At 47.0% G+C, this 27,685-nt stretch overlaps 1 protein-coding gene across 1 annotated transcript in view; it reads left to right on the top strand.

The window, feature by feature from the left end:
* Positions 1-27,685, top strand: part of MYT1 (myelin transcription factor 1) — a 34,979-nt gene extending 7,294 nt beyond the window's left edge. The window contains 17 exon segments of the mRNA XM_056507416.1: positions 1-387; positions 1,006-1,140; positions 2,487-2,577; positions 3,038-3,151; positions 4,601-4,815; positions 7,407-7,531; positions 8,416-8,685; positions 9,411-9,565; positions 11,467-11,529; positions 11,760-11,828; positions 15,759-15,821; positions 16,415-16,498; positions 21,170-21,391; positions 22,076-22,167; positions 23,034-23,137; positions 23,237-23,380; positions 25,014-27,685. Of these exon segments, the coding sequence (XP_056363391.1) occupies positions 1-387; positions 1,006-1,140; positions 2,487-2,577; positions 3,038-3,151; positions 4,601-4,815; positions 7,407-7,531; positions 8,416-8,685; positions 9,411-9,565; positions 11,467-11,529; positions 11,760-11,828; positions 15,759-15,821; positions 16,415-16,498; positions 21,170-21,391; positions 22,076-22,167; positions 23,034-23,137; positions 23,237-23,380; positions 25,014-25,154 (2,474 nt within the window). The 3' untranslated portion in view covers positions 25,155-27,685.

Genomic DNA, 27,685 nt, shown 5'->3' with positions numbered 1-27,685 from the left:
GGGAGGAGGAAGAGGAGGAGGAGATGGCTCCTGAAGTGATCTGCGAGGAAGCTCCTCACACTTCTCAGGACCCCCAGAAAAGCCACTGTGAAGGGCAGTTCAGCCCCAAGCCCGAGTACTCGGTCATCGTGGAGGTGCGGTCAGATGACGACAAGGACGACGACGCGCGCTCCCAGAAATCAGCTGTGACTGACGAGTCGGAGATGTACGACATGATGACCAGGGGCAACCTGGGGCTGCTGGAACAAGCCATTGCCCTGAAAGCCGAGCAGGTGAAGATCGTGCGGGAGCCCAGCCGGCTGCCAGGAGAGCACGTGAAGCACTTCCAGGTGGAGGACAAGCAGAACAAACCCCTGGACAGCATCCGGAAGAGCTACTACGGCAAAGGTACGGGACAAACCTGTGTGAACCTCCCTCCTTCCCGTCCCTGGTGGAAGAGCTGAAGTCTGCTCAGCACAGACTATTAGGCTGATGTGGGGGAGTTCACAGCCCACAGGGGAAATTCAATCACAAATCCTCAATGTCTAGAGAGATGGGGACATCCTTGATGTCAACAGTGAATGCATAAAATGGTGGTGTCCTCTACACCGTCACGAGGGTTCCTCCCTCTGAGCAGAGGAATTGCTTGCCTGAATTGTCTGTTAACCTTGAAAATCTCAGCCTGAGCAGAAGGGCTGGTAAAAATCCAAGTGGGTTTTAAAGTAGTGGTTTCTGGCCACAGAAACATGAGGGCAGGGACTTCAGCATCCTCTGGCTCTGAGCCAGGCTGCCTGCTCAGTCACTGTGAGTACCTCTATGCTCTGAGCTGTGTTAATTCCTCAAATCACTTTGCCAATTTCAATTTTTGAGATTTCCAGTGCTGCGCTTCCAACTCCAGGAGAAAAACCTCCAAACCCGAAGGTTTCTCCCTGCATGACTGGCAGGATGGAGAGGAGCATCTTCAGCACTTCCTTCCACGTTTTTCCCTCCAAATCCACTAACCTGCCCTTTCCCCACAATCCTTAGATCCTTCAAGACCCGAGAAGCGAGAAATCAAATGTCCAACTCCTGGCTGTGATGGGACTGGACACGTCACCGGGCTTTACCCTCACCACCGCAGCCTCTCCGGCTGTCCGCACAAGGACAGGATCCCCCCCGAGAGTGAGTACATGCTGGGACACCAAGGGCTGCTTCAATTAGCCTAGAGCCTAATTTTCTTGGGGGAATTTCTCAAATGATTTGAATTTTATGATTGAGTCCCTAGAACAAGTGTGATGCTATTCCTTGGAGCATAACAAGAGTTTTTGGCAAGGGATGGTGCTTTTCCAAGTTGATCCTGGACGCTGTTATCCACCAAAGTGTTATCACTAATCACAGGAACCATGGTAGGGATTTACTTGGAAGTCCTGTCCTTCTTAAAGGATTTTTAGCACCATCCTGTGGAGAATGAGATCCCTTCTCTGAAAATCAAAGAGGGGCTTTAAAAACACCTGCCCACCTCCAGAGGTGTGTTAAGCAGTGCCCATATTTACACTGGAAGTTGCATATTTTTCCCTACTTCAGGACATCACGTTGGGAAAAATTCTTCCTTGCTGTCCAAAAATGCTGCCACGTAGAAAAAAGAGGAGTGATTCAGAATGTGCAGGATTGCTGAGTCTCCTGGGCCCTAGTCACTGCAAAATTCCCAAAGTGCTATACCAAGATCCACCTATTCTACAGATAATATTTATCATCTTCATAACAGATTTTTTTATATACATATGCACAGAGAGAGATTGTATTTCCACCTCTCTACCAGCATCCTAAATAGCTTTCTGAGTACAGATACATTAAAAATCAATGTTGTACGTTTATGATAACGGCATAATAGACCAAAAGAAAGAGGAGCCCTTCCTTATCAGTAATTTCAAAGGTTGCAGGTCTGACACAAACACAGAACTGGAAGAAACAAGGAGAAAGTACAGTTATCTTCACAGGCTGGAATGCAAGCAAAAATATTAATAAATAACTAACACAAGCTGTGGGCTTTACAAAAGCTTGCAGATCAAATTATTTTCTTTACTTTTAAGGTCAGCGCTGCAGGAAGCAATAATCCTGAAGATTAAAAATAAAAAAATAAAAATCAAACAAAGACTGGTCCTAAGGATAAAAGCAGAGCTACAACTTCAATCACTTAAAACTACCTGAAACTGGAGACCTGGTTCCAATGCAGGAGTGAGGAGGAGGGGCTGGATGGGGGGAACTGGATTGCAATCAGAAATTGAGGAGAAAGCCCAGGCTCTGTGCAGAGATGCTAATCTATAGTGCTGACCCAGACACTGCTGCCTTGCAAATCTTTTATTTTTCCCTCTGCAAACCCTAATTACAGCATTTCACATTCCGTGATTTCTAGGAAACCAGCGTACAAGGCTTGATGATTTTTTTTTTTTTTTTTTTTTTTCTCTCTGATTTTTATTAAGTTGTTTCTCTTTCCCTTCCCTTCTGCCCTTCCCCTTCTGGCTCTGAAGTCCTGGCGATGCACGAGAACGTGTTGAAATGCCCCACGCCCGGGTGCACAGGACAGGGTCACGTCAACAGCAACCGCAACACGCACAGGAGGTACCAGCTTTGCCTTGTTACACAGGCACGGGGTGGCACAACGGGGGAATGGCTCCAAAATGACAGAGGACAGGGTTGGATTGGAAGGAATTCTTCCCTGTGTGAGTGGTGAGGCCCTGGCAGAGGTTGCTCCATCCCTGGAAGTGTTCAAGGCTGGTTGGAGCAACCTGGGAGAGTGGAAAGTGTCCCTGTTCATGCCAGGGGGCTGGAATGAGTTGAGCTTTAAGGTCCTTTCCAACCCAAGCCGTTCTATAATCCATGATTCCATGATTCTGTGTTGATGAGGTGAAAGGTGAATTTGTCTTATTGCTTGTTCAGTGTGGAGGAAGCAAACACTTTTGTCACAGGCTCAGTGTAGCTCTGGGTGTATGAAATGAAGGTTTTTGTGCTCATTCCTCATGCTTGGTTTCCTTCTCTCTTTTTCTTCTCCTACAAAAAAAACCTCAACCAAATCCCACAGTTTATCTGGGTGCCCCATTGCTGCTGCTGAAAAATTAGCCAAATCACATGAAAAGCAACAAACCCAGTCTGGTGATTCTGCAAAGACCAGCTCCAATTCTGACCGGATACTCAGGTAAGGGGGACAGGAGGGCTCAGCTCCATGTCCCCACTCTGCCCCAGCCCTCTGCACCCCACCACACTCCAGGAACAGCCACCACCTCTCCCTCCAGCTGTATCTTGATACTGCTGAGTCCTGTTATTATGAGCATAGGTCTCGCCAAGGTGGGGAGATATTTAATTGATGATCCCAGGGAGAGCATTGAGGACAATGAATTGCTTCTGTAGCATCAATTAATGCTGAGGCTACAGGCCAAAGGGTTTTAGCAGTGCAGCAGAAGGCACTTGTGCCGATTGCTCCGCAGCACAAACTGCCAGCGAGGGCTGGTTATTATATCAGCATTATAAGTAGGGTGGGCTTGGGGAGGGGGAGGAGGAGGAGATTTAGGCTACACACAAATCACTCCATGGCAGTTGTGCATTAAAGTCCACCTGCTTTTCTTCCTTAGCCTGCATGTTTCAGAGGAGAGGAACCTGCCGCTCGTTTCCAAACCAGTCACATTAATTTTGATACTTTTCCTGTCTCTCTCTTCCTGGGAGAAAGGGCTGTCGCCCATTAAGGATGTCCCTGATAGATGCTGGCTTCCGTAGCTGATGTGATTCATGAGGCTACAGATGGATTGGAATATGGTTGGTTATTTTGCAACGAGAGCAGGATACAAACCGCGGTGCGAGCCCTGAGCAGCCCTCCCACAAAGGCATCGAGCTCTGATTCATTTATTTATCTGCTCCCCAGGACTGCTGAGCACCCTGGTGCTCCAGCTCTCGCTACTTTGGAAAGGCCATTTAGGGCGATTACTTATTTATTTGCAGCGGAGCCCGCGCTGAGCGCTCTGAGCGCATCACGAGGACGGTCCATGCTCCAAGGAGCTCCCGCTCCCAGGACTCTCTGGTGGAAAGAGGTCACGGGAAGGAGAATAACAATAGGCCATTTATATACAATTTATATGCAAGACAAATTGATTCATGATAGGCAGCCCCGTAGCAGGCGGGTCTCTAGGAGGGGCTGAGGCAGGGGAGAAGCCCTGGTGCCTCTGCAATGAACCTGCAGCAGGGAGCTGAGCTGAGCTGAACTGGGGTCCTCACGTCTTTGTGTGCCACCCTGTGTCATGAGGGTCCCATGAGGGAGTTATTGCCCAAGTTTGTTCTCTTCTGGGAAGTGCTGCCACGCCGTAACAGCCTGCAAGAACACTGTGCTGCATGAGGTTGACACCTCGATAGTTTTGCTTAAAAAGAGGGAAAAAAAGAAGGTGAAAAAGGATAGAAAAAATAAAACTGGAGTCTGAAAGATCCAAATCAAATGCAGACTTGCTGAAGAAGAGCAAAAGGGCTGTAGCTGCTTCCTCATCCCCATTAAGCCTTTAGGAACAAGGTGCAGCTGTGCCCCCATTGTGTCTGGTCCCCTGTCAACAGTCACCTCATCAAGGAAAAGAGAAATAATTGCTGTTCATTGTTTCATCCTCAGGCCTATGTGCTTTGTGAAGCAACTGGAGATCCCTCAGTATGGAAGCTACCGGCCCAACATGGTCCCAGCCACCCCCCGGGCCAACTTGGCCAAGGAGCTGGAGAAGTACTCCAAGGTCACCTTCGATTATGCAAGTTTTGATGCTCAGGTTTTTGGCAAACGCATGCTTGCCCCAAAGATTCAGACTAGCGAAACCTCACCTAAAGCCTTTAAATGTAAGTTGGGAGCAGGGATGGACTCGCTTTTTGCGTTTTCTGCCTTTCTCAGCATGTTGCAAGGCTCTTGGGGTGGTGGCTTTGGGGTGATGGGAGACTCTTGGGGCTGAGCTGCTGGACCCCCCTGGGATGGGGAGGGTCATGTGCGTCCCAAGGTGAGCACCTTTGATGGTGAGGGGGAGTCCATGGCTGCTGGGAAAGTTTATTGGGAAAAGAGTCTCTTTGGCTGTGGGATGAACTGTGGTGGGAACATTAATCTGAGTGATGTCTTGAGGTGGGATAAGTTACACAGTTGTCCTCAGTTGGTCCCCATTGCTTTGCAGCTCATATCTATTGATCTGGCTTTCCTCATCTAGCTAAATGGATTACAGTTTTCTTCTCTTCCATCTTATATATGACCCACTCCCCCCATTTGTCTTCCCTGCCGTGCTCTGCTCTCCAGCTCTACCTATCGATCACCCACCTCTATCTTCCAGCTCTTTCCTATCGTAGCCACCCACCTCTGCTCTGTTCTGAGGACCTTGCACTGTTATAGCTCTGGGTGAAAATGAAATGGCTGAATAAACCCTGAGGGGCCGGGGTGAAAGGGCAAGAGGAACACTGCATGGGGACACAGCCCTTGCAAATGTGTTGACACCAACTGCACACCTCAAGACATTCTTTCAAGGGGCAAAAAAAAAAAAATAGGAGCCCAGTTTGTAGAAGTCAGCAGCCTCAAGAGGGCTTTCTGTCTGGCTAATCCCACTTCCACAATCCTGCTTAATCCTGATGCAGCTGCTCTCTAAAAAAGTGCTCGTACTTGAAAGCATCCTGGTTGTTGCACTACAATGGGAGCGCCCTTTATTACAGTACTAAATCTGTACAGGATCAGACAATGAAATTGGATGGAGGCCAGAGAGCACAACTGCCACTGTCATCCTGGGTTAGGGCTGATGGAAAAGTAATTTGTTTCCCAGTACAAGTGATTCTCTCACTGAATAGATTGTGTTATTTGCAATATTAGCAAAGAATTTTCAGGGTAATTGTACTGACAAAAATAATTCCAGCAGACCCACTAGGATAATCCTTTCTATTTTTTCTCATCACTTATTTCACTAATTTGCTGATTGCGAGTCTATTAGTGGTAGAAATACTTATGAAATGGAAAAGCATCAGTGAGCCTACGGTGTGAAATTGAAATTGGCATCTCCCGATCCTGGATATTGTCAGGTTGGGTTGGCGGATCCTCGCACCCCGCCTCGAAGACATGGATTAAACTGGACAGGAAAACAAGCAGCCAGACACAAGAATAACCATGTGGGCAAACCTCCAATGAGTTAATCAAAGCGACAGGATGAATATGATTGCCAATCATAGCAGGGAAATCTGCTCCTTTCACTGAGAACTTATTTTAAAGAGATCTTCATCCAGAGGGATTTATATTCCCCCACATGCGTGTGCATAACTCCCATTAATGTCAATATGCATTATATACGCACGCAACGAGGAAGAAAGCAGTGCTGGGGAAGATTAGTATTTTATAGTGTCTTATATTACGAGTTTGTAATGGGAATAATGAAATCACTTTGCTCCGTGGCTGCATCAGCTGAGGTCGGCTTTGTTTTGCCATGATCAGGACAAAGCTTATGAATCTTCCCTGGGTGAGCCTCCCACTGAAGGGGAGACAGTTTCCCCCAGAAAGAGCATGGTGGAATGAATTAAGAATTTGAAGATTTTGATAATTGATTCAGAATACAATCCTGTAACTGCTTTAAATCAGATGATTTCCTGTTTGCACACACTGAAACTACTGAGGGCCCCTAAATGGGTTCAGCTTCAAGTTTTATTAATAGGGAATTATTAATTATTATTAGGGAAAGTTTTATTGTGTGTCTACCCTGAGAAATACTTTAATTTCACAGGGTATGAAGAGAAATTGCATCTCCAGGCTGGCTTTGCTGCTGCTGAGACATACAGGAGCAGAGCAGCAGCGTGGCTATGTGCAGCTGTGCAATAAATCCTGTTACTCTGGCATATTTAAATGATATGTCAGCTGTCAGAAAATCCATATTTCACTAGTGTCATCCTTGGAAGCTCATATTTTATGACCATGTTTTTTCTGTTAATGGGATTTTATAAATTTCAAGTTTTCAAACATGTTACTAGAAATCTCCCTGTAATGCAGCCCTGGAGATAAGTTATGGACAGAGAGAGACAATAAAAAAAGAGCCAGGAAGCTTCTCTAAATTCCTGCTTTAACTGCTTTGCTGAGGAGCAGCTCTAATGAAGAAAAGCACTTGTGTTTTGGGTATTGATGGCAGAGTCAGTTCATGAATTAACCTTTCACACTAAGCACAAGCTGCAGCCAGCACTGCTCCTGTTGCACGTCCCAGGCAACAAACCAACCCCTGGATTGGGAATAACCCCAGGAACCACGCATACATTAACCACGTCACACTGACTTAACCTTTCCCTGCTGCTCATGCCGCTTATACATTAGCCTTGTGTTGTTCCTTCTCTTTTTATTCCAGCCAAACCTTTTCCAAAGGCCTCTTCCCCCAGCCACAGCCCCTCCAGCAGTTACGTGAAGAGCACTTCATCTTCCTCCACAGGCTTCGACTACTCCCACGACGCGGAGGCTGCGCACATGGCAGCCACTGCCATCCTCAACCTCTCCACCCGCTGCTGGGAGATGCCCGAGAACCTCAGCACCAAGCAGCAAGAGGCCCCTGGCAAGGTGGGTGAATGTGGCCAGGAGACACTGCCCAGGGGCCAAGCTTGAAATTCAGGATGGGAGAAACACCTTGGTTTACCTTTCGTTTCCTTTTGGTTTTTTAAATATAGAGGGAATGCAGGCACTCATGCAAATTCACCCTTTTGGCTCCCTGCTTTGGGTTTGGAGGAGGGAATCTTGGCTCTTGGAGTGATGTGGAGGTGTCTATGGTTCAAATTACCCATATGAGCCAAGTCTTGGGCTGAGACTGGATATTAGGAAAAATTTATGATTTATGATGGTCAAGCCGTGGAACAGGCTGTGCAGGGCAGTGGTGGAGCCACCATCCCTGGAGGGATTGAAAGGACATGTGGATGTGGCACTTGGGGATGTGGTTTAGTGGTGGGCTTGGCAGTGCTGGGTGAAAGTTTGGACTTGATGATCTCAGAGGGCTTTTCCAACCCAAACAATTTTGTAATTCCATGATTCTCAGAGCTGGTTTCAGTTGTTCCCTGATCTATATCTGATGCCATTTGAATTCCCCAATTGTGTCCAGACTGATCTCCGTCTGTTTTTCAGAGGAACATGGGTTTTCCCAAAGTCACATGGAACACTCCCAGCCTTGGGCAAATGTTTTGGATGCCATGAAGCATAAGTGGCACTAGATGCTGTGTTCAATCAACTCACTCAAAGTGCCACTCTGCTGGTAGTAGAGGGCTGCCTTTGCATGACGCGTTCCTGAAATATTTAGGGAAGAGCAACCCTTTTCGTTCAGTTCCTCCTTCCTGACTGAGGAGAGGATGGGGCATGAATACCTGCCCACTGCACTGCAAAAGACAAACGGGGGCAAGATCCCCATGGGGACTTCCTGGCAGCTGCTAACACTGGTTGTGTTTCCAACCTTTCAGTCCATGGACATTGAGGTGGATGAAAACGGGACCCTGGACTTGAGTATGAACAAGCACCGCAAACGGGAGAGCACCTTCCCCAGCAGCAGCAGCTGCAGCAGTAGCCCCAGTGTGAAGTCCCCAGACGTGTCCCAGCGCCAAAACAGCACCAGTGCCACGAGCAGCACCATGACCTCGCCCCAGTCCAGCCAGACCTCCCGCCAGGATGAGTGGGATGGGCCCATTGACTACACGAAACCAAACCGCCAGCGGGAAGAGGAGCCAGAGGAGGTGAGCAGTGGGTCCTGATGCTTGAATAACAGCTCAGGGGACATTGAATGCCCTGTTTGCCAGCACAGTTGTTCTATTTTCCCCAGAACCCCAGTTTGTCCTTTGAGCTAAGTAAAGAAATATTCCTGCCTTTGTCGGTGCTCTCGGATATCAGCCAGGGAAAACCAGGCAGGAAGCAACTGCTCTTGGATCTGTTGGGATGCCCTTGCAAAGGGAGAACCCACCACTTTGCTGTACTGGGTCTGCAGTGTTCTCCATTGTAAATCCTGTCAGCTCCCTTGCAGCAGTGCTGCTTCTGGTGATGTTTTTCAGGATGATTTATATCTGCCATTAGCAGCTACAGCCCTGCATGGCATGGACATTAATCCTGCAGGGGGGAATCCAGCCATGACCCCCAGCGTGGGTGAGGGTTCTGAGAGCATCACCTGCCTCTCTGCCCATGGGGAGGCTCCTGAGGAAGAGTGTGAGGGGGTTGCACTGATCTTCATCCCTTCAAGACCTTGGGAAAGCCACATGTAAATCCCTTTACAGACATGGTTTACAGATTTCTCCTACAAACCCAGGAAGTGACAGGCTGTTGGATCTCCAGGCTGGGTGCTGTGAGGTGCTTGCAGGGGGCTCAGGAGTGCTGGCAATGCTGCCCTAACCCTTAGCTGTGATGGACTTGGGATCCTTTCCCACCACAGCTCAATGAGCACACCACAACTCTGCCCCTTTCCTTGCAGTCAGAGCCTGCTGCTCACTCTTTCGCCTCCTCGGAAGCTGATGAGCAAGAAGTGTCAGAGGAGAACTTTGAAGAGAGAAAATATCCAGGTGAAGTTACTTTAACCAACTTCAAGCTGAAATTCCTCTCCAAGGACATCAAGAAAGAGCTGCTCACGTAAGTCCTGCCTTCTTGTCTCTTCCTCCAAAATCTATTAATATGTACTTAGCCAGCGTGGTTGGAAACAAAATTAGTAAATACATGTTATAAATAAGAGCTGTAGCTCCCTTTCTTACTGTGATTGACCTTACTCATCCTCCTACAACTGCTGATCAATGAGGCATAATATGTTCCTACATTACTTTGCAGTGATGAAGGGAACCTGAGAGCTTTGTGTTCTAGGGATTCATAGACAGGATTGTGGGAAACTCCTTTCAGGGCCAGTTTTTCCTGGTATTTTCCTGCAAGTGTGTTTCTGGTATGGTGATGGCACCTACCCAATGTCCTAAACCCCTGGGATTTTGGGACACTGGCTGATTCTGTGGAGCCAAGAGCACCCAAGGGATCTCAGTACTGCCTTGAAGGGGGTGTTGAACACAAGATGTCTCATTGAGAAGACAGGATTTGTTGGCTTAGAGGAGTGGGTCCCAGCATTGTGATACAGCAGGAACACAAACTGTGACCTGAGGCTGCAGCACGTTTGCTCTTGTGTTGCACTTTGCATTGGAGAGAGACCTTGACCCAGCTTAATCTGTCTGTCCATCGTGTGGGTGGAGGCCCAGACCCAGATCTGCCCTCTTGGACAGAGTATGGCTCTCATCCCCACTGATTCCCACAGGAATGGTTAATGTTTAACAGTTTGAGCCAAACACGGCAGCCTGGACCTGGCTCTGCTCTAACAGCACGTTGGGATCAGCCTGGAGGCTGTGATAGGGAGGTTTCCCCTCCCAGGCATCCCAGCTGTTCCTGGCTTCTTTCCTGTGCATCTGACCCTCCCACACACCACACAGGGAGTTGGTGGCACCGTTTTGCTGATCTCATCCAACTCACTCGTTATCTGCAGGCAGGAGGTGAGGGAGCAGCCAGGCAGGGAGCAGATCTGTGGGGCCAGAGCAGCAGCAGCAGCAACTTCCCTAAATGAGCAAACCCAGAGCAGCTGCCCTAGGGTTTTTTAAAGGGTTTTTAAAAACCCACCAGTGATGTGAACAACAATTTCTGAGCTAAAGCCCTGAAGTCCTCTTGTGCTTTAATTTTATTGTGATGGTAGAGAAATTTCCTAAATGGAAACAGCCCTGTAATAAATAAATGGTGTCATGGGCAGCCCTGAGCCTTCCCTCTCCATTTAATATCCTTGTTGCTCTCTGGCCCAAGGGCTGTAATGAATTAGCTGTAGCTAACTCAGGAGTAGACTGGCCTGCTGTGTCTGATGTTCTGTGTCTGGGTGGTTCTTGTGCTCCTTCCAGGCAGGTGCCTCTCACCTGTATCTTCCCATCACCCCAGGCACAGCCAGAGGTTACTGTCATTCCCTTTCAGCAGCAAACAGTGCTTGCAAGCTTTTCTGTGCAGCTGTAAGGGATGGGAGAAAAAATCATTTCAGAAAGCTGAAATCAGAAGCACCTCATTCAGATCTGAAATCTGAACAAGATGATTCCTGCAGCTAGAGCTTCAGTGTGGCAGGAATTATCCAACCTGGCAGCAGCAGCCAGGGGTGGCCACAGCTGCCAGGCTGCTGCCAGTCCCCCACTGCCACCAAGCCCTCCCATCAACTAAGGGTCTTAAACACTTTCTTTGCCCTTGTCACAGTTTTTTTAATTGTGTTTTTAGGATCCTTATGATCTTTCAGAAGTAAAGGGGAGGAAGGGGAGCTGAAAGGGGAACAGCTGGTTTATATCCATGCAAACACAGAAGCACACACCAAGATCTGATGGATGGGGCTGGTGTCAGGGGTCTGGCAGCAGGGCTGGACTGAGATGCCCCAGACAGACCCTGAGGGGGCTCTGCTAGCTCTGCCCACCTATGGATCTTGGGGAAGCTGTTCCTTTCCCACACTTATGCTCTTTGTTGTTGTTGTTGCCCAGTTGCCCAACCCCAGGCTGTGACGGCAGTGGACACATCACGGGGAACTATGCCTCTCACCGCAGGTGGGTCGAGGTTTTTTCCATGGTTTGAACTCTAAAAACAACTTTTTTTTCTTTTGGTATAGTTTGTGACCATGTGGATAGTTTGGTTCTGTTTCCTCCCCCTTCTGTTGCCCCTCTCCCTCCCCATGCCCCAGCCCTTTTTCTCTTTTTTTTTTTTTTTTTTTTTTTTTTTTTTTTTTTTTTTTTTTTTTTTTTCTGCTTATCCAGATATTCCATCTCTTCTCTTTCAGCCTTTCTGGTTGTCCTCTTGCTGACAAGAGCCTCAGAAACCTCATGGCTGCCCACTCTGCTGACCTCAAGTATGTTTGCGCTCAACTTGGAACTCCTTTTTTTTCTTTATTTCCACCCTTTTTTTCTCTCTTCTCCCTTCCTGCCCCCACACCTCTTGCTCTGCTTTTGCTTTTCCATCCCCTCCCTTCTCCTTCCAAAGAGCTGATCAAAACCTGCCTGTGAGGGGCTCTGGTGGAGTCCAGCTTCCAGCTGCTGTGCTGAAGAGGCAATCGCCTGGAGCAAGGATTATTTTGGGGAGGGGGTTGATGGCAATGATTGGAAATAACCTGGATGCCTGGCAGGTTTCCTCTGGGCATTGTAGACATGTTATTTTCTTTTTCACTTGGCATCTTTTCCCAAGCTCTTGTTGCCTAGTGTGGGCCATAACCCTTTTCATTTAACATTTTTGTCCATCTCAAATAATCCAAAGCCTGGATTTATTTTTGGGTAGAGACACAGCTGGGAACTCATCACCAGCCCACAGCCAAGCCAACTCTTTTGGAGAACCTGGGGTGCTATTTTTGTGCTACTTTTTAGGGGCTGTTTGGGATGTAGTGAGAGAGGTTCCTCTTCATTTCCATGATTTGTGAGGGAATGAAGGAGGGAGGGAAAAAATGCTTAGTGAGGCCAGATCCTAAGCCAGTGGTCAAGGGCTCACAGAAATCCAAACTTCCCCATTCCCATTGCTGTTTCTGAAGGGAGGAACCTGCTTCTGACATTTTTGTTCAGGTATTTTCCTCTGAATCCCATATTCAGCTTTGCTGCTGTCTTATCCAAACTCCTGCTTTGCAGTAGGAGCTTATTCTTCACAGGTGGGTTTCCCAAACACTCTCTTAGGTTGCCTTTCCTAAAGAAAGGTGAAATTGTATTTAGTTTGGAACACTGGGGAGACCCCAACCCTCTGCACCCAGTCTGCATCTCTGGGGTAAAGCCCATTGTGAACTGTTTTTCATCATCTCTTTCATGGGCCCAGCCTAACCTTGCAGGCTGAGTCTGCTCTGAGTTCCCAGCTTTGCTGAATCCAGTTTTTGGATCATTCAGACACTGAGCCATTCATAACTACAACTGAGGAGCCTCCACTGAGAGTAAAGCCTCATGAGGGACTTCACACTGCACAGGGTCGTCATGAAAAAAACCCAAAATGCTGTGCCCTGTGTGCAATCAGGGGTTTCTGGAGCCACAGTGGAGCCCCACTGGTCACTAAGGTCATTGGAAAAGTCCCAAATCCCTCTGTGCTGGCTCCTGGACTTCTCTGTGCCCCACCACCAGTGTGGGGCTGGTGCCAGGAAAAGTGTTAGTTAACCACCTGCTCCTTATCACAGAGGTGACAAAGTGGCAGGATTAGTTGATATTAATAGAATTTGCTGGTGGATGGCAAGGACTGCTGTGATTAGTGCTAAGTACACTTAATCACACACTATAGCCTGTACACGTTTGGAAAGGACCTCTCCAAAGAGCTTTGCTGAGCTGGTGTTTCTCCAACAGTTTGAAAGAATTGCCAAGTGATCAGACAATTGGTGTTCCAGGTACTAAAAGCTCTCAGGAGCAGTGGCCATTCCCAGTGAGGGCCAGACAAAAAGCAAATCCCTGGGGCTCATCCCTGAGACTGAGCATGGTGTCCAGCCTGGCTGTGCAGCATCCTGTGCTCCCCTCTGGCATCCAATGTCAGGGCTTTTTATCAAAGTACCATGTTAAAAAGGAGACTTCTGGCACCAAAAGAGCTTGTTAATATTATTTCCTCAAATACTACTTTTTTTTCTATGTCCTGGTGAGGATGGGAGCAGAGGAGGGAGGAAGGGATTTTGAGATATTATAGATTGTACAGTCATAGCTTTTCAGAGCTCCAGATAAGACCATGTCAGTGTTTCTATTATAAATTCTATTTCAGAGGTTAATATCCCTGATATAAAAAAAATAGCTCCAGGCTGGAACATGCAATAAAAGGTCTCTGTTGGTATGATTTGTCTCCAGATAATTAAAAATAAAAATCAAATTACTTCTCTCTCCTCCTTAAAAATCCTGAAAGGGAAAAAGAGTTTAGTGTTAGGGTTTTTATAATTTGCTCCCACCCTGAAGCTAGAACAACAGAGAAATAGTTTTGCTTTCTACAATGTAGAGCTGGGGAATATCACAGTCATCTGCCAAATCTCTAATTTCTAAATGAATTGAAGAATTTTCACCCTCATTGAGGTCCTACTGGATGTGTCCTGCTCTTACTGCACCAGACCTATGTGCTCTTATGTTTTCCTGGCTCTGAGCCTCCCTGTTACCCCTCTAGAACCAGAACATGTCCCTGCTCTCCTACCCGAGGTGAGGTGCAATTTTTTTTGCCAATGGAGATTATTCAGTGACCTGCAAATGCCAAAGTCTCCCTCAAAACTGCTGCAAAGAGGAAAATTTTGATATTTTCTGAACAGAGAAAAAGAAGATTTTTAAAAAAGGTGTTTTCCAAGCTGCCAAACCGAAGTCACCTGTGGGAACCTTTGCTGCACTAACTCTCAGGGTGCAGAGCACCAGTGTAGGATCACAGGATAATTTGGTTTGGAAGGGACCTTAAAGGCCAAACCCCCTGCAGTGAGCAGAGACATCTTCAGCCACATCAGGCTGCTCAGAGCCCTGTCCAGCTTCAGGAGAAGCATCTAGGAAAGGACCTTGCCTTTCCCAAGGGCCCTGCCCTCGGGGGCTGCCGTGCATCACCACATCCCCATCATTTCAGCGGCTCGTCCTGGAGACACCGACCCCTGCCCTGCGGGTACCAGCCACTCATCCAAACAGGCACCCGTGGATTCCAAAAGAGGGGTTTTTGGAGAAAGTGGGGACACCAAAAACCCTTCCCCCGGGCAGAACGGGCTCTCGTGGGTGTGCCCTGAGCTTCGCTGGCTCTGCTCGGGAGGAGCAGCTGAGCATCGCCCCCGCTCCTGCGGCAGCGCCGTGGCTTTGTCCCACACCCCACCCAGCCCTCATCTCTTGACCCAAAAAGCCGTGGCTCACCCGCAGCCTGGCGTGCACATCCTCTGAGCGCTCCTCGCTCTCCTCCTTGTCCCCAGGACAGCTTTTCTGTCCCCGCAGCCCCGAGCAGATCTCTGCGCTGCGCCGCTCGCTCCGGCCCGAGCGAGGCGGGGCCCAGCTGGGGCCGGCAGCCTTTGTGCAGCTTTGGGAGCTCAGGAGCCATCCCAGCCTTTGCTGGATCTCACCTTGCAGCCCAGGGCTGCGGATGCTCCTTCAGTCACGGTGTAAGGCAGTGCTGACCCCGCGGCGGGTCACACCTGCTGGGCCCCAGCCCGAGGCCCCTCACAGCCTGTCCCCCACAGACTCCCCATCCCTGCCCTTGCTGGTGTGGAAGGAGGGGACCCAGGGCTAGCCTGACCTTTCCCTCCTCTTTCTCCATCATTTTCCATCAGAAGCATTGGCCAGTTTTGCCCTTTGAGGACCCTCCTGCCCGTTGGCCCTCCCTGAGATTATTCTCCCCGAGGCATCAATTCCTGAGCCAAAACCTTCTGTAGGTGGTGGCCATGGTGGCCCTGCTGTCCAGAGCTGCCAGCTGTTTCTTGTTTCTGCTTGGGTCCATCCTGCTGGCCCTGGACGGTCCCTGCTGTCTCCTTTTGCCTCCCTCAAGATGACAAACCCTCCTGGAGGGGTATTTTAGCTCATTATCAGCTCCTGAGCTGTCCCCTCCACAAGGGTGGGGACACAGGCTGGCACCTGTGTCCCCTCATGGACAAGCAGCCCCTCACTGTGCTCCCAGCATCCCAGAGATGCTCCTCTCCAATGTCACACCCTGCAGGGATGCATTGACTTCAGTGCCACGGATATTCCAGACCAAATCTTGTCCTTGCAGAGGGGGAAGGGGCAGGAAGGAACAACCTGCTCCTGTGCTGGCAGTGCCCAGATTTCTCTTTGAGCAGGGCTGTCACAGAGTGTCCATCCCCTGCTAACCTGAGCCTCCCTTGCCTCTGCAGGTGCCCTACTCCTGGTTGTGATGGCTCTGGTCACATAACAGGAAATTATGCATCGCATAGAAGGTAAGATCTCCCTTAAATTATTTTCTCTCTAGCCTCTTTCTGTGTTGCTTTCTTTTTTTTTTTTTTTCTTTTTTTTTTTTTTTTTTTCCCCTGCAGTGGGCAGAGTTGTAAAGTTCTGAATAAAACATTAATGTTACTGACAACTGAAGCCTATTTTCATCTCTTTAATCTGACTTTTTTTTTTTCTGATGTTTCCAGCATCTGATTAGAAGCTCCTTTCAAGAGAATAAAAGACAAAGGGTCAGATTTTAGCTGATGCAATGTTCCTGTTAATATTGCTACCTATTTATGACTTCTATTATCACTTTAGAACATTAATAGCAGAGATCTGAGCCTTCTGTTTCAACAATTCCATTAAACATTGCAGGCTGTTAGCAGATATCTTCTTATCTAGACACCATTAATTACTGTCCATCTCCCTCAATTTTTTACTATTTTTTTTCCTTCTGACTTCTCCTCGTGATGTGAAGCTGCAGAACGAGAGAGATCAAAAACACTGTGCCAAATTCAAGGGAAAGATGACTGAAGCGGGGGAATAGCAAATGCAGAGATTCTGCCAGTGAGACAGGCCTTTCTTCTCTTTTTAACCACAGTCTGTCAGGCTGCCCTCGTGCCAAGAAAAGTGGGATCAAGATCACCCCAACAAAGGATGATAAAGAAGACCCAGAGCTGATGAAGTAAGTCTGGAAATAACTCCTGACAGAGCTTGTCACTCCATCCACTTGGCCTCACACAGATTCACCTGGGGGATCAGCACCCACCCCACACCCCCCTCACTCACACTGTTTGGAGCATCCTCCACCAGAGCTCTTTGCTGTGTTTTGGTGCTGCAGTTTTGGTATTTGATGGAAAAACTGGGTGGTGGGCAGGTAATGGTGCAGTTTTCTTGCAGATGTGAAAGGTGGGTTGGTAGAGCACCAGCAGTTTCTCTGCTACCTGTACTTTGTATAATTCTTGGAAAATCACACCAGTGCTGTAAATGAGGGTAAAACCCCTGAAGCCAAATATTGCAGGTTTTTGGGAAGCAGAGGGCAGGCAAGGGCTGATGGACTGGCTTAAGTGCCAGGAGCACAGCAGAAGTAGAAACTACCCAGCACTGAGTTGGGTCAGCATCTGGCAAACCTGAAGAAACTGTGTTTTGTGGAGTCTTTGCCAGGACAGGATATTCAAAGTGCACTGAAAAAACCTCTCTCTGCTGCCTCAGACTGAAGTTTTCAAAACATCCCAGGGGGTTTATTCCTGTGGGGAATAGAGATTTGAAATTGCTTTGTCCACCTCAGGAGTTTTCATGAGCTGTGAAATCCATTTGTCCTGACTTTTAGCAAGTCTGAGCATCACAGGCTCAGCATGTGGGGTCTGGGATCTGTATCTCCTTACACAGCTTACAGGACATGAAAGACAGCACTGACAACAGGACCCTTTTTTTTTTTTTTTTGTTACCTCAGAGCATCTCCAGCCTTTCTGAAGCCTGTACACTCACCCAGCAAGTGCAGGTGGAAGGGGATAAAAGGAAATATGGAAAAAATTATCAACCACTTCCAAGAGCTTCTGGGTGTCCAAACTCCTTTGGCTCAGCAGACTGACTCCAAATGGATCTTTTTTAAAGTATTTCACTCCCAGGGCAGGTCTTGCCCTCACAGAGGAGCAGAGGTGGATATTTTCATGTGCCCAGGTTTTGGTCTGGAGCAGAGGCTGAGCCAAAGTGGGACACAGTGGGGGTGGAAGAACCCTGCAGGGGCTGTGGGAAGCTGGGATCTGCCTGCTGGGGGGGAAGGACCTTTCAGAAAAAGATGATATTTGAGCCATCTGCTCTGTTCTTCCTCCTCAGTCTACAGGAAGGAAAGCCTCCCAGTTAAATGAGCCGTGTGATAATTAGCAGGAGTTTGCAGAGTTTATTAAAAATTAAGCAACCTACTCGAGAATCTGCAGGAAAAAAGCCTCTTTTGGCTCAAATACACTGAATTGCTGGTGGTGTTGCAGTGCTGTGCCATTAACCAGTGACACAGGGAAGGAAAGGGCAGGCAGCAAACTGGGGATGTGCAGCTGCTGGCTGCTGTAGCTTTGCTCTCACCATGGCTGGAGCCCCCATTTGGGAGGTGACCCCTCTCCATGGTTTCCCCAGGGACACTGCCCTGTGGGGCTGGGGAAGCTGTGGTTTTGCTCATTTGTGCCTTCCTCATTCAGGGCAGGACAGGGCAGGAATGTGCAAGCAGTTTCCCACTGTGGTTTCTCTGCACAGAAATCACTTCCCAGCCTGAGGAGGAAGGAGTTTTTATTTTGGCTGTTTTGTTATGGGGAACACAGGGTGGGCAGGCAGGACACACACATACAGCAGAGTGAGGGTCCCCAGCAGCATCCTCACCAGGGGCTGGGCTTCTCCTAGTCCACCCTGAAGATGCAAACACTGGGAGATAAAGTTGCAATAAATAATATAATTGTTTGTGTTGGAAGGTATCTTAAATCTCACCTCATTCCAGCCCTTTGCCATGGGGTGGGACACCTTCCACTAGACCAGATTTCTCAAAGACCCACCCACTCTGGCCTTGGACACTTCCAGGGGTGGGGCATCCATAGATTCTCTGGGTTCCAGGCTCCAAATGGGACTGGAGCATCACCAGAGCTGGATTTTCTGACTCCTAGAAAGCTGGTGCCATCCCCCCCAGGCAGGTGTTAGTAGAGCTCTGGGCATGGGTGCAGGAAATGTGGGATGGGCTGTGAGGATCTCTGCAGCAGGAGGTGAAGGCATTCCCTAACATCCCATGGCCCAGAGAGCAACCCCCCATTCTTCCAGCACAGCCAGGAGGAGCAGAAACTCCTCTGAGATGTGCAAAACAAGGTGGCACAGCAGTCCCTGGCTGCTGTCCTCCCCCAGCCATGGGAGTGTTTGTCCCACCACCCACAGCAAGGTGTGCCTGGTCTGGGCTTGTGTTAAGGAGCTTTGGCTCTAAATCCTTCCTCTGTCTGCCTCGAGCTCTGCTTGGAACCCGGCCGAGATTTGCACATCCTCACCGAGGAGAAAGTAATTTAGTCCCTGTTGTTTGTGCTGCTCATCCCTCCAGTAATTTGCTGCAGACGTGCTTGAACAGATCACCTCAACCTTCAGCCCATCCCACAGACTGGGAGCATCCACAGGTGTCTAATTGATCAAACGCTACTGGTGCTCCCATTAAATAATAATAATATAAAAAATACTTTAAAATATGTCCAAGACAGCTGTTTTGCACAATAAGGCTCTGGTTTATTTTTTAACAATGAAAATGTAATAAAAGTTAAATTAACGGTGTAAAATATGTAATGGTTGGGCTGTAACGGCTGCATACGAAATGCTGGGGTTTGTCTCTTTCTCTCTTGCTCTTCCCCCCTCTCCCCCTTCTCCTTTTCCTCCTGAGGATTCAGTAATTTGCTCGTGATCATATAAAAGCAATGATGTTATGAATTTACTGAGGATCCTGCTGGCAGGGATATTATAAGTGAATTGTGCTGCATTTGCAGCTGATTAAAATCGAGATCAGCATTTTTCAAATTATCTTGGGAAAAGGCTGGGTGTAGGGCCCCCCCTTTTGCTGTCATCTCCCTTTTGTGTGGAATGTAAACAATCAGGGCAATAATTTCTGCGGTGAAACGCAGCTTGTGATTTTCAGGAGCAGCTCAGTGAATGCTTTTGCTGGAGAGCCTCAAAGTCCCTAATTGCTTCCAAACCGAGGACATGGGGGTTATTTTTGTCATTTCTTACCTCCTTCCACCTCCCCTACTTTTGAGTAACCTCCCTTGAGTAATAAACTTTTGACTGTGTTTATAATTGACAAGCATTTTTAAAACAAACGCAAACCACAGCAGAAACCTTGATAGTTACACTGGGCCTGTAGGATGGCTGGATTTAGGGAGAGTGCCATTAGGGTAGGAGGGAGGAAAGAGATGCCTTTTAGAGAGCCACTCGTGTGCTTGGCAGCAGCACAAGCTGTGTTGGTGCTTCCACAGGGCTCCTCACAGCTCCTGTGTGCTTCAATGGCCATAAAGAGGCAGAAGTCTGGTAAGGGCAGGGCTCACGTGCTGTCTTGATGATAATTCCCACTTTATCCCCTCGAGAGCGTGGGTTGATCCCCACAGAGAGGCAGGATGTGAGGAGGAGGAGGAGGAGGAGGCAACTGAGGCCATGCTGTGGCTGCAGGGTGAGTGATGGCTCAGTGGGTGATGCAGCTCTTTGTGCACAGCCTGAACATCTCCTGGCCCAGGGACTGTCTCCTGGCCCCTATGTCCCCAAGGGCACAGACAGTGCTCCTGTCCTGTGTTGACTGTGCAGGTGCAGGGTGATAAGAGATGAGCCTGGGTTCATTAGCAGTGGCACTGGGCAGAGCCAGCAGTACGTGTGTGGGAGTGCCAGCCTTGGGGTACATCAGGATCCCATGTCAGGCAGCCCAACCTGCCATTTTTGTCCCCAGTGAGGCACCAAATACCTGATTTCTGACACCACTGGGACTTAATTTGCTGTGTGTGATGTGACCTCCACAGACTTCCCTCCTGCAGAATTCTCCTTGATTCTCTTTGCCTCTTTTGAAGGAGCAGCCGTAACTCTTAATTTCCCATCTGCTATTTCCATCAACCAAGCATCTCCCCTGTAAACTCCAGACGAGACCCAAATGCAAATGCTCTCTTCCCAGGCTTCATCACTCCTACAGCTCAACAATTCCCTTACACCTTTATTCCTCCCTTCTGCTCCTTCCTGTTGGTTGCTGTGCTGTAACTGTGGGTGATTCCTACAGGTGTCCTGTTCTGGGATGTGTGGGGCTGGGACACATCAACAATTCCCTTACACCTTTATTCCTTCTGTCCCTCACTCTTGGTTGCTGTGCTGTAACTGTGGGTGATTCCCACAGGTGTCCTGTTCTGGGATGTGTGGGGCTGGGACACATCAACAATTCCCTTACACCTTTATTCCTCCCTTCTGCTCCTTGCTGTTGGTTGCTGTGCTGTAACTGTGGGTGTCTCCCCGTGCCCAGGTGTCCTGTTCTGGGCTGCGTTGGGCTGGAATACATCAACAATTCCCTTACACCTTTATTCCTTCTGTCCCTCACTCTTGGTTGCTGTGCTGTAACTGTGGCTGATTCCCACAGGTGTCCTGTTCCAGGCTGTGTGGGGCTGGGACACATCAACAATTCCCTTACACCTTTATTCCTCCCTTCTGCTCCTTGCTGTTGGTTGCTGTGCTGTAACTGTGGGTGTCTCCCCGTGCCCAGGTGTCCTGTTCTGGGCTGCGTTGGGCTGGAATACATCAACAATTCCCTTACACCTTTATTCCTTCTGTCCCTCACTCTTGGTTGCTGTGCTGTAACTGTGGGTGATTCCCACAGGTGTCCTGTTCCAGGCTGTGTGGGGCTGGGACACATCAGTGGCAAGTACGCGTCCCACCGCAGCGCCTCCGGCTGCCCGCTGGCCGCTCGCCGGCAGAAGGAAGGGTCGCTCAACGGATCCTCTTTTTCCTGGAAGTCCTTGAAGAACGAAGGCCCAACCTGCCCCACCCCAGGCTGTGATGGTTCTGGCCACGCCAACGGGAGCTTCCTCACTCACAGAAGGTAAATCCTTTTGGTTTTGCTGTGGGCAAACTGACCTGCCCTAAGGTGCTGCTTGAGCAGCGTTCAGCTCCTCGTTCAGGCTCAAGAACTGCTGCTTTTGATGCTGAGTTCAGTCAGGTTGAAGTCTACTGGATGGAGAAAATGTGTGGTTGTTTTTAATATTCACAGAATCACAGAATGGTTTGGGTTGGAAGGGACCTTAAAGACCATCTCATTCCAACCCCCTGCCACAGGCAGGGACACCTTCCACTAGACCAGGCTGCTCCAAGACCCATCCAACCTGGCATTGGACACTTCCAGCAATGGGACAGCCACAGCTTCTCTGGGCAACTCTTCCCTCATGACCCTCACAGGGAAGAATTTCTTCCCAACCTCTAATCTAAATCTCTATTTGCATGCTGGAACAGCCAAGACAAACCAGACTCATGTCACTCTCCTCACCTGGCACACATACTCTTTTAGGAAGCAATGTGTTTTTAATCCTTGCTTAAAGAAAATTGCTCTCACTTTATAAATGGGGCATTTTGTGGCATTATTCATAAAGCAATTTCCTCTGTACCATAAAAAGCTTTTAGAACTGTCTCGCAGCTTGAATTCCACCAAATGGCACATGCTCTTATGTTGGGAACATAAGCACCTATAAATACTGAGAGTTTATGAAACCCATTTTTACTTGTTTTTCAGTTTGTCAGGGTGTCCAAGAGCTACTTTTGCTGGGAAGAAAGGAAAACTCTCAGGGGATGAAATTCTCAACACAAAATTCAAGACCAGCGATGGTAGGTTTTTCACTCCTTTGCCTTGCAGGTGTGTCAGAGTATTGAGCCCATAGATCTTTTTCTTTTTTGACTGGGGAGGTTTCAGCTGAAATCTGGGCACACATTTCGAGGGCATCATATTTTGAACACCCATTCCTTGGGTTTTCTGGGTGTTTTTGGTAGCATGGTACTGGTCCCACTCCTTGAGTGACACATTTTAAGGGAGAAACAATAAAGAAGGTAAAAGAAGTAATGCTGATTTTCAGATTTTTTTTTTCCCCTATATTCACTGGCATTTTTACAAATCCCTTGCAGTCTTTCAGCAATTTTCACCTATTCAGGGCTTTTAATACTGAGATATTTCTGGATCTGGAATTTTGTTGGCGATGGCACTTTGCATTTCCAGTGCTATTACTGAGCTTTCTGTGGTATTTGACAAGGTTCAAGCATTGAACTTGAATACTTAGATAGTTTGGAACCTATAAATACCTGCACTCTTCCAGAAATACTGCTTTATTTTATGGACCTTGTAATTTCTCATCAAAACCTGCATTAGTTTTTTAAATGGCATCTTTCCAAACTCAGGATTGGAGAGAGTGACCTGGTTGTTCAGGACAATCAACCTTGCCGGGTGTGGGGATGTGTTGGACTCCAACTGCTCTGCTGCCCTTTGCTTTTGCATTTACATATTGACCTGTTCAAGTATCATTGAACTGTGATGACAAAAGTATTAATCATAAATAAAATAGAAAGAAAAAGGCAGGTGAGAGGTACGTCCTGTAAAAGCCAAGGTAAGGACAGTGCAGCAGGATGGGCTCAGCAGAACACTCAACACTTTTGCTTTCCCCAAGAGCATTTGTTGACTGCCTGTGACCTTGTCTCTGCAGTTCTGGAGAACGATGAGGAGATCAAGCAGCTGAACAAGGAGATCAGTGAGCTGAACGAGTCCAACTCGGAGATGGAAGCAGCCATGGTGAAACTCCAGTCCCAGGTTTGTGTCCTTGGCCATGCATCCAATCCTGGGGGTGCAGGGTGTGGGTGGGTGCCACTGGTGAGGGCTGGTAACCCTGCCGTGCTCCTTGCCCCACAGATCTCCACCATGGAGAAGAACCTGAAGAACATTGAGGAGGAAAACAAAATCATAGAGGAGCAAAACGAAGCCCTGTTCCTGGAGCTCTCAGGGTTGAGCCAGGCTCTCATCCAAAGCCTTGCCAATATCCGCCTTCCGCACATGGTAAGAAACTCGGACAGTGCCCAGCCCGAGCCGGCGTCATCGAGGGGGATGTGCAATCCCAATCCATGATAAAGCTTTTCCACAATTAGAGAGGGGAGAATTTCTTTCCATACACCTATGTGTCCTTTATAAGATCAGTTCTTTTCCCTTATCTCTGAAGCTTGCATTATATCTCCCTTTTGTTGTCATTTTCTGCTGATCTCCCTTTTTATCTATTGTTCTGTCTCATTACATCTGGGAGCACTATCACAAAATAGGAAACTTTATCAAGGGCACCCAGTGCCTTTTAGGCTAAGACAGCACAAGCAGAGATCAGGAGGGATTGGATTTCAACGTCAGAAAGATCTTAGAGCTCCTATTATAATGCAGGTAGTTTCAATTCAGTTTTGAATAGCTGGCAGCTAAAGAATAGCATTCTTAAAGAGAGTGTATTTTGTTTAATTTAACAAGGTCTAACAGCCCACAGCATGTAACCATAGAGTTACTGAGAAATGAAAAGACTGCATTAAAATAGTAAAACCACAAAAGGCTATTAATTACCTTCTCTCTATTCCCAGGAATGTAATTACTGTTGTCAAAACCAGGTGTGTGGAGGTGGGGCTCATGTTGTTGAGGAAGCTGTCCTCTTACAACTCATAAAGACCATTGCAATGATCAGAGGAATGAGCTTTTGATTTATTTTTTCTTCCATCCTTTTTTTTTTTTTTTTTCTTTTTTTTTTTTTTTTTTTTTTTTTTTTTTTTTTGGGAATCCTTTTCATTGGGGCTTGTATTTAAATTCAGGCTGGTTGGAGAGAAGCCATCTTCCAGCAGAGCAGTTTTGGATAGTATTCACCCAGCTGCCTAACTGGCAGAAAACCACTTGCTGAGAGCTTTTTTGTAAAGTATTTGACACATAAAGGTCAAATAAACTGTTCAGCAAATATTTTTTCAAGGTTTCAAGCAACTCTAATTAAATGATGCCCATGAGACTTTAATGCTCATTTTATTCCCGTTCTTTTTCTTCCTTCTCCCTGTCTTTTTCTCCATCTAAGCCCAAGTTAGGTACTTGCAATGCCCCTCAAAGGCAGAAGCTGTGCTGCAGCAGAGAGCTGGGCTGGGCAGCTGTGAGCCCAAGGTGACCCAACTTTGCCTTTGGTTCCCTCTGTGATGTTTCAGCAGTCCTGTTGTCCTCCAGCCCTTCATTTCCATGCCTCAGTTCAGCCTCCAGCCTGCCAGGCTGCCTGCACACACTTAACCTGATGCTGTTAATAGCTCCACAAGGCCAGTGCATAAAATTAAGGACCTGGTTAAGATCTGGTGGGATTAGGGGATGATGAGATTCCTGTAGATGCAGCTCTGCCCACAAAAAGGCTTTGATGTGGAGACCTTTGGCTGTCTGTACACAGAGAGAATCATGGAATGGTTTGGGTCAGTAGGGACCTTAAAAATCACACTTTTCCAGCCCTCTGCCATGGGTAAGATGTCCTTACCTAGACAAACCTAGACCAGGTTTGTCCAAGCCTGACATTGAGCACTTTCAGGAATCTACAACTTCTCTGGGCACTAAAATATGCAGATAATTTATTGCAAAGACTCTCATCCCCTTCCTGCTCTTCTACTAACACTTTTTTTTTTTTTTTTTTTGGCTGCAGGAGCCAATTAGTGAGCAGAACTTTGATGCCTATGTGAACACGCTGACAGACATGTACACCAACCAGGAGTGCTACCAGAACCCAGAGAACAAGGACCTGCTGGAGAGCATCAAGCAAGCTGTCAAGGGCATCCAGGTGTAGTGCAGCAGGATGGAGAGCAGCAAGCAAACAGACTGTAAGATGGAACTTCCCCTCCAAGTATTCAGGTTTACAAGTTAGAAAACTAGTTTAATGAATGAAAAAAAGAAAAAAAAAAGGACCAAAATGTAACCAAGAGGCCATTTCTGAGACATGGAACTGATCAAACTCAATGTTCTCGTTTACTTAACTTTGGACCTTCTTGAGAAAAGTGGGATTTTTTTCTACCTGGACCACGAGGTAGATCAGGATGGAAGGTTAAATTCTCCAGTAGGCTGTGGGGCTTGGTAGCAGGTGAAGAGCAGGCATCTTCCATGAGTTGCTTGCTCTTGCAGAATTGATCCAAGGGTTAAATCGTTACAAGAACAGGGTCTTGTCTGATCCAAGACTAGTGTATGACTGGCTTAAACCCTCATGTTGTCTATGGTTGTATGTCCAGATCACCTACTCACACATGAGTTATGTTCTATGTTGCTACAAGTGCTGGAGCTGCAAGCTACCTGTAAATCTGAACCTGTGCTGGGCCTCCCAACCCCGAAGTGTTCAGATATCCACTGGGCATGGGAACTCTGAAGTATTATAAAGTAGCTTATTTTTATTTTCTGAAAGAAATCTGAAGAGCAGTTCTGGATCTCCAGTGGAAAGCGCAATGGAAAAAAGGTTCTCAGGGAAGCTTTTGGAGTTTGCAACTACAGTATTCCTTTGTCTGTCTTAAATATGAGAGTAGCTATTATGAATAGGCCAATTCCAGATATTTCAAACAGAAGAATTTCTTTAATGTGTCATGGTCCGGTGTATATGATTTTTTGGAAATCTGTTTGATGACAGTTCTGGTTCTTTTCATTATTGTGATCATCCCTGCAGTGGCGCAGTACTGCCAGTCCAGAGATCATACATCAATGCCAGAGAACGGCTGAGATCGCGATGAACAAAACAAAACAAATCAAATCAAAAAGAAGCAAAAACCAACAAAAAGAGAGTTGTTAATTGATGGCCAGAAAAGTGCTTATGTACTGTGAACAGGAGTTGATTCCTTACACGTATCCACAGGGCAATGAGGACGGTTTGGTTTGGTGTTCTAGGATTTGCGCGACATCACAGCGCGAGCGCCATTCTGCAACAAAAAAAAGGGGAAAAGGAAAAAAAAAAGAGGATTCAGGTATTGGGAATTTTTCCAAAGAAGCAGTTGTGAGCAGCTGGGTATGTGCAGCCCTCTGTGCACTTAGAGAACATCTCTGTGAATGTTTTTTTGTCCACAGGGCTGGCGGTCACTCCATGGGGCTGCTCCCCGTGTTTGCTCCCACCCAGAGCTCGCTTCCTTCTCCAAACAATTCAGTGGGACAAAACCCCCTGAGGGGCCCCAACGTGGGGACATCCCACATCCCACATCCTGCATCACTCGCAGCCATGGGGCAGGCAGAGTGGGGAGGATCTTGCTGACCCCAACCAAAAGTGTGGTGTCATTTGGAGCCAAATCCTGCGGATATTTAGGGTACCATTCCCAATTTGGAGAAATCAGTGGAAAGTCCCAGTGACTACCATGGCCACTGGATCTGGCCTGGAAGCCCATAAATGAAACTTGATTGGAGCTGTTCCCTGTGTTATGTTCCATGGGGCAGTTGGCCTGGGTGGGTTTGTTCCCACAGTTAAGTGTTTGCAGGATCAGACTCCACCAGTTCACTTATTTTAGAACCCATTCCAAGTGCAAAAATAAAGACAAAAAAAAAAAAAAAGGGAAAAAAAAAGTATAAAATTTGAGGTGTTAAAAACACGATGTTCTTAATATGTAAATAGAGTCCAAATTGATTGTGACTGCAATTCAGTTAGTATTTAAAAGTAGAGAAATTGCACTTACTGGAAGAAAGAGAAGAAAAAAAAAAAAGTAGTTAGTTTAATTATCCTGTAAATTATTTAATTTTGGCAAGATGTATGTAATTTATATTTACAACACCTTATGTTAACTTTTTGCTATTTATTTAACTTTTTTATTTATTAATTTTATACTTATTTTAAACTGGACACTGCACCATAGAAATGAAGATAAAAGAAGCAAAAAAAAAGTTAAAAATTAAAACTTTTGACCATAAAAAAAGATATTCCAAAAAAAAAAGAAAAAAAAAAGAAAAAACCCTATCTACAACTCCTACTTGTAATTTTGATGCAACCAAGTTATTTTTTATATATTTTGTTATTTATTCTTTTAATGATGGGAATTTTTTTAAAGATATTTTATAACTGAGACATTTTGATAATTTTTTGGTTTGTTTTTTTGTGGGGGCAGGGGCACTGGGGGGAAGAGAGACTTTTTCAGTTTTTCTTTTCTTTTTCATTCATATTGTTTCAGGCACTGATAATAGGAAATGAAAATTCTGTATTTATTATTTATTTAATATTTAAGTCGGGAAAAAAATGAACTGTGCTCTTGTTGTATATTTATTTTGTCGTTTGTGTGTTGGTTATGTGATGACTGAGTACTTGTTTATGTGAAGGAATACTGTTAATATTTAAATAATAAAGAGTCACATTGAAAGTTA

This window comes from Oenanthe melanoleuca, chromosome 20 (genome assembly GCF_029582105.1).
Source record: "Oenanthe melanoleuca isolate GR-GAL-2019-014 chromosome 20, OMel1.0, whole genome shotgun sequence".
Lineage (NCBI taxonomy): Eukaryota > Metazoa > Chordata > Aves > Passeriformes > Muscicapidae > Oenanthe > Oenanthe melanoleuca.
The sequence above is the reverse complement of the archived record's forward strand: the minus strand, read 5'-3'. Positions and strand labels throughout refer to the sequence as shown.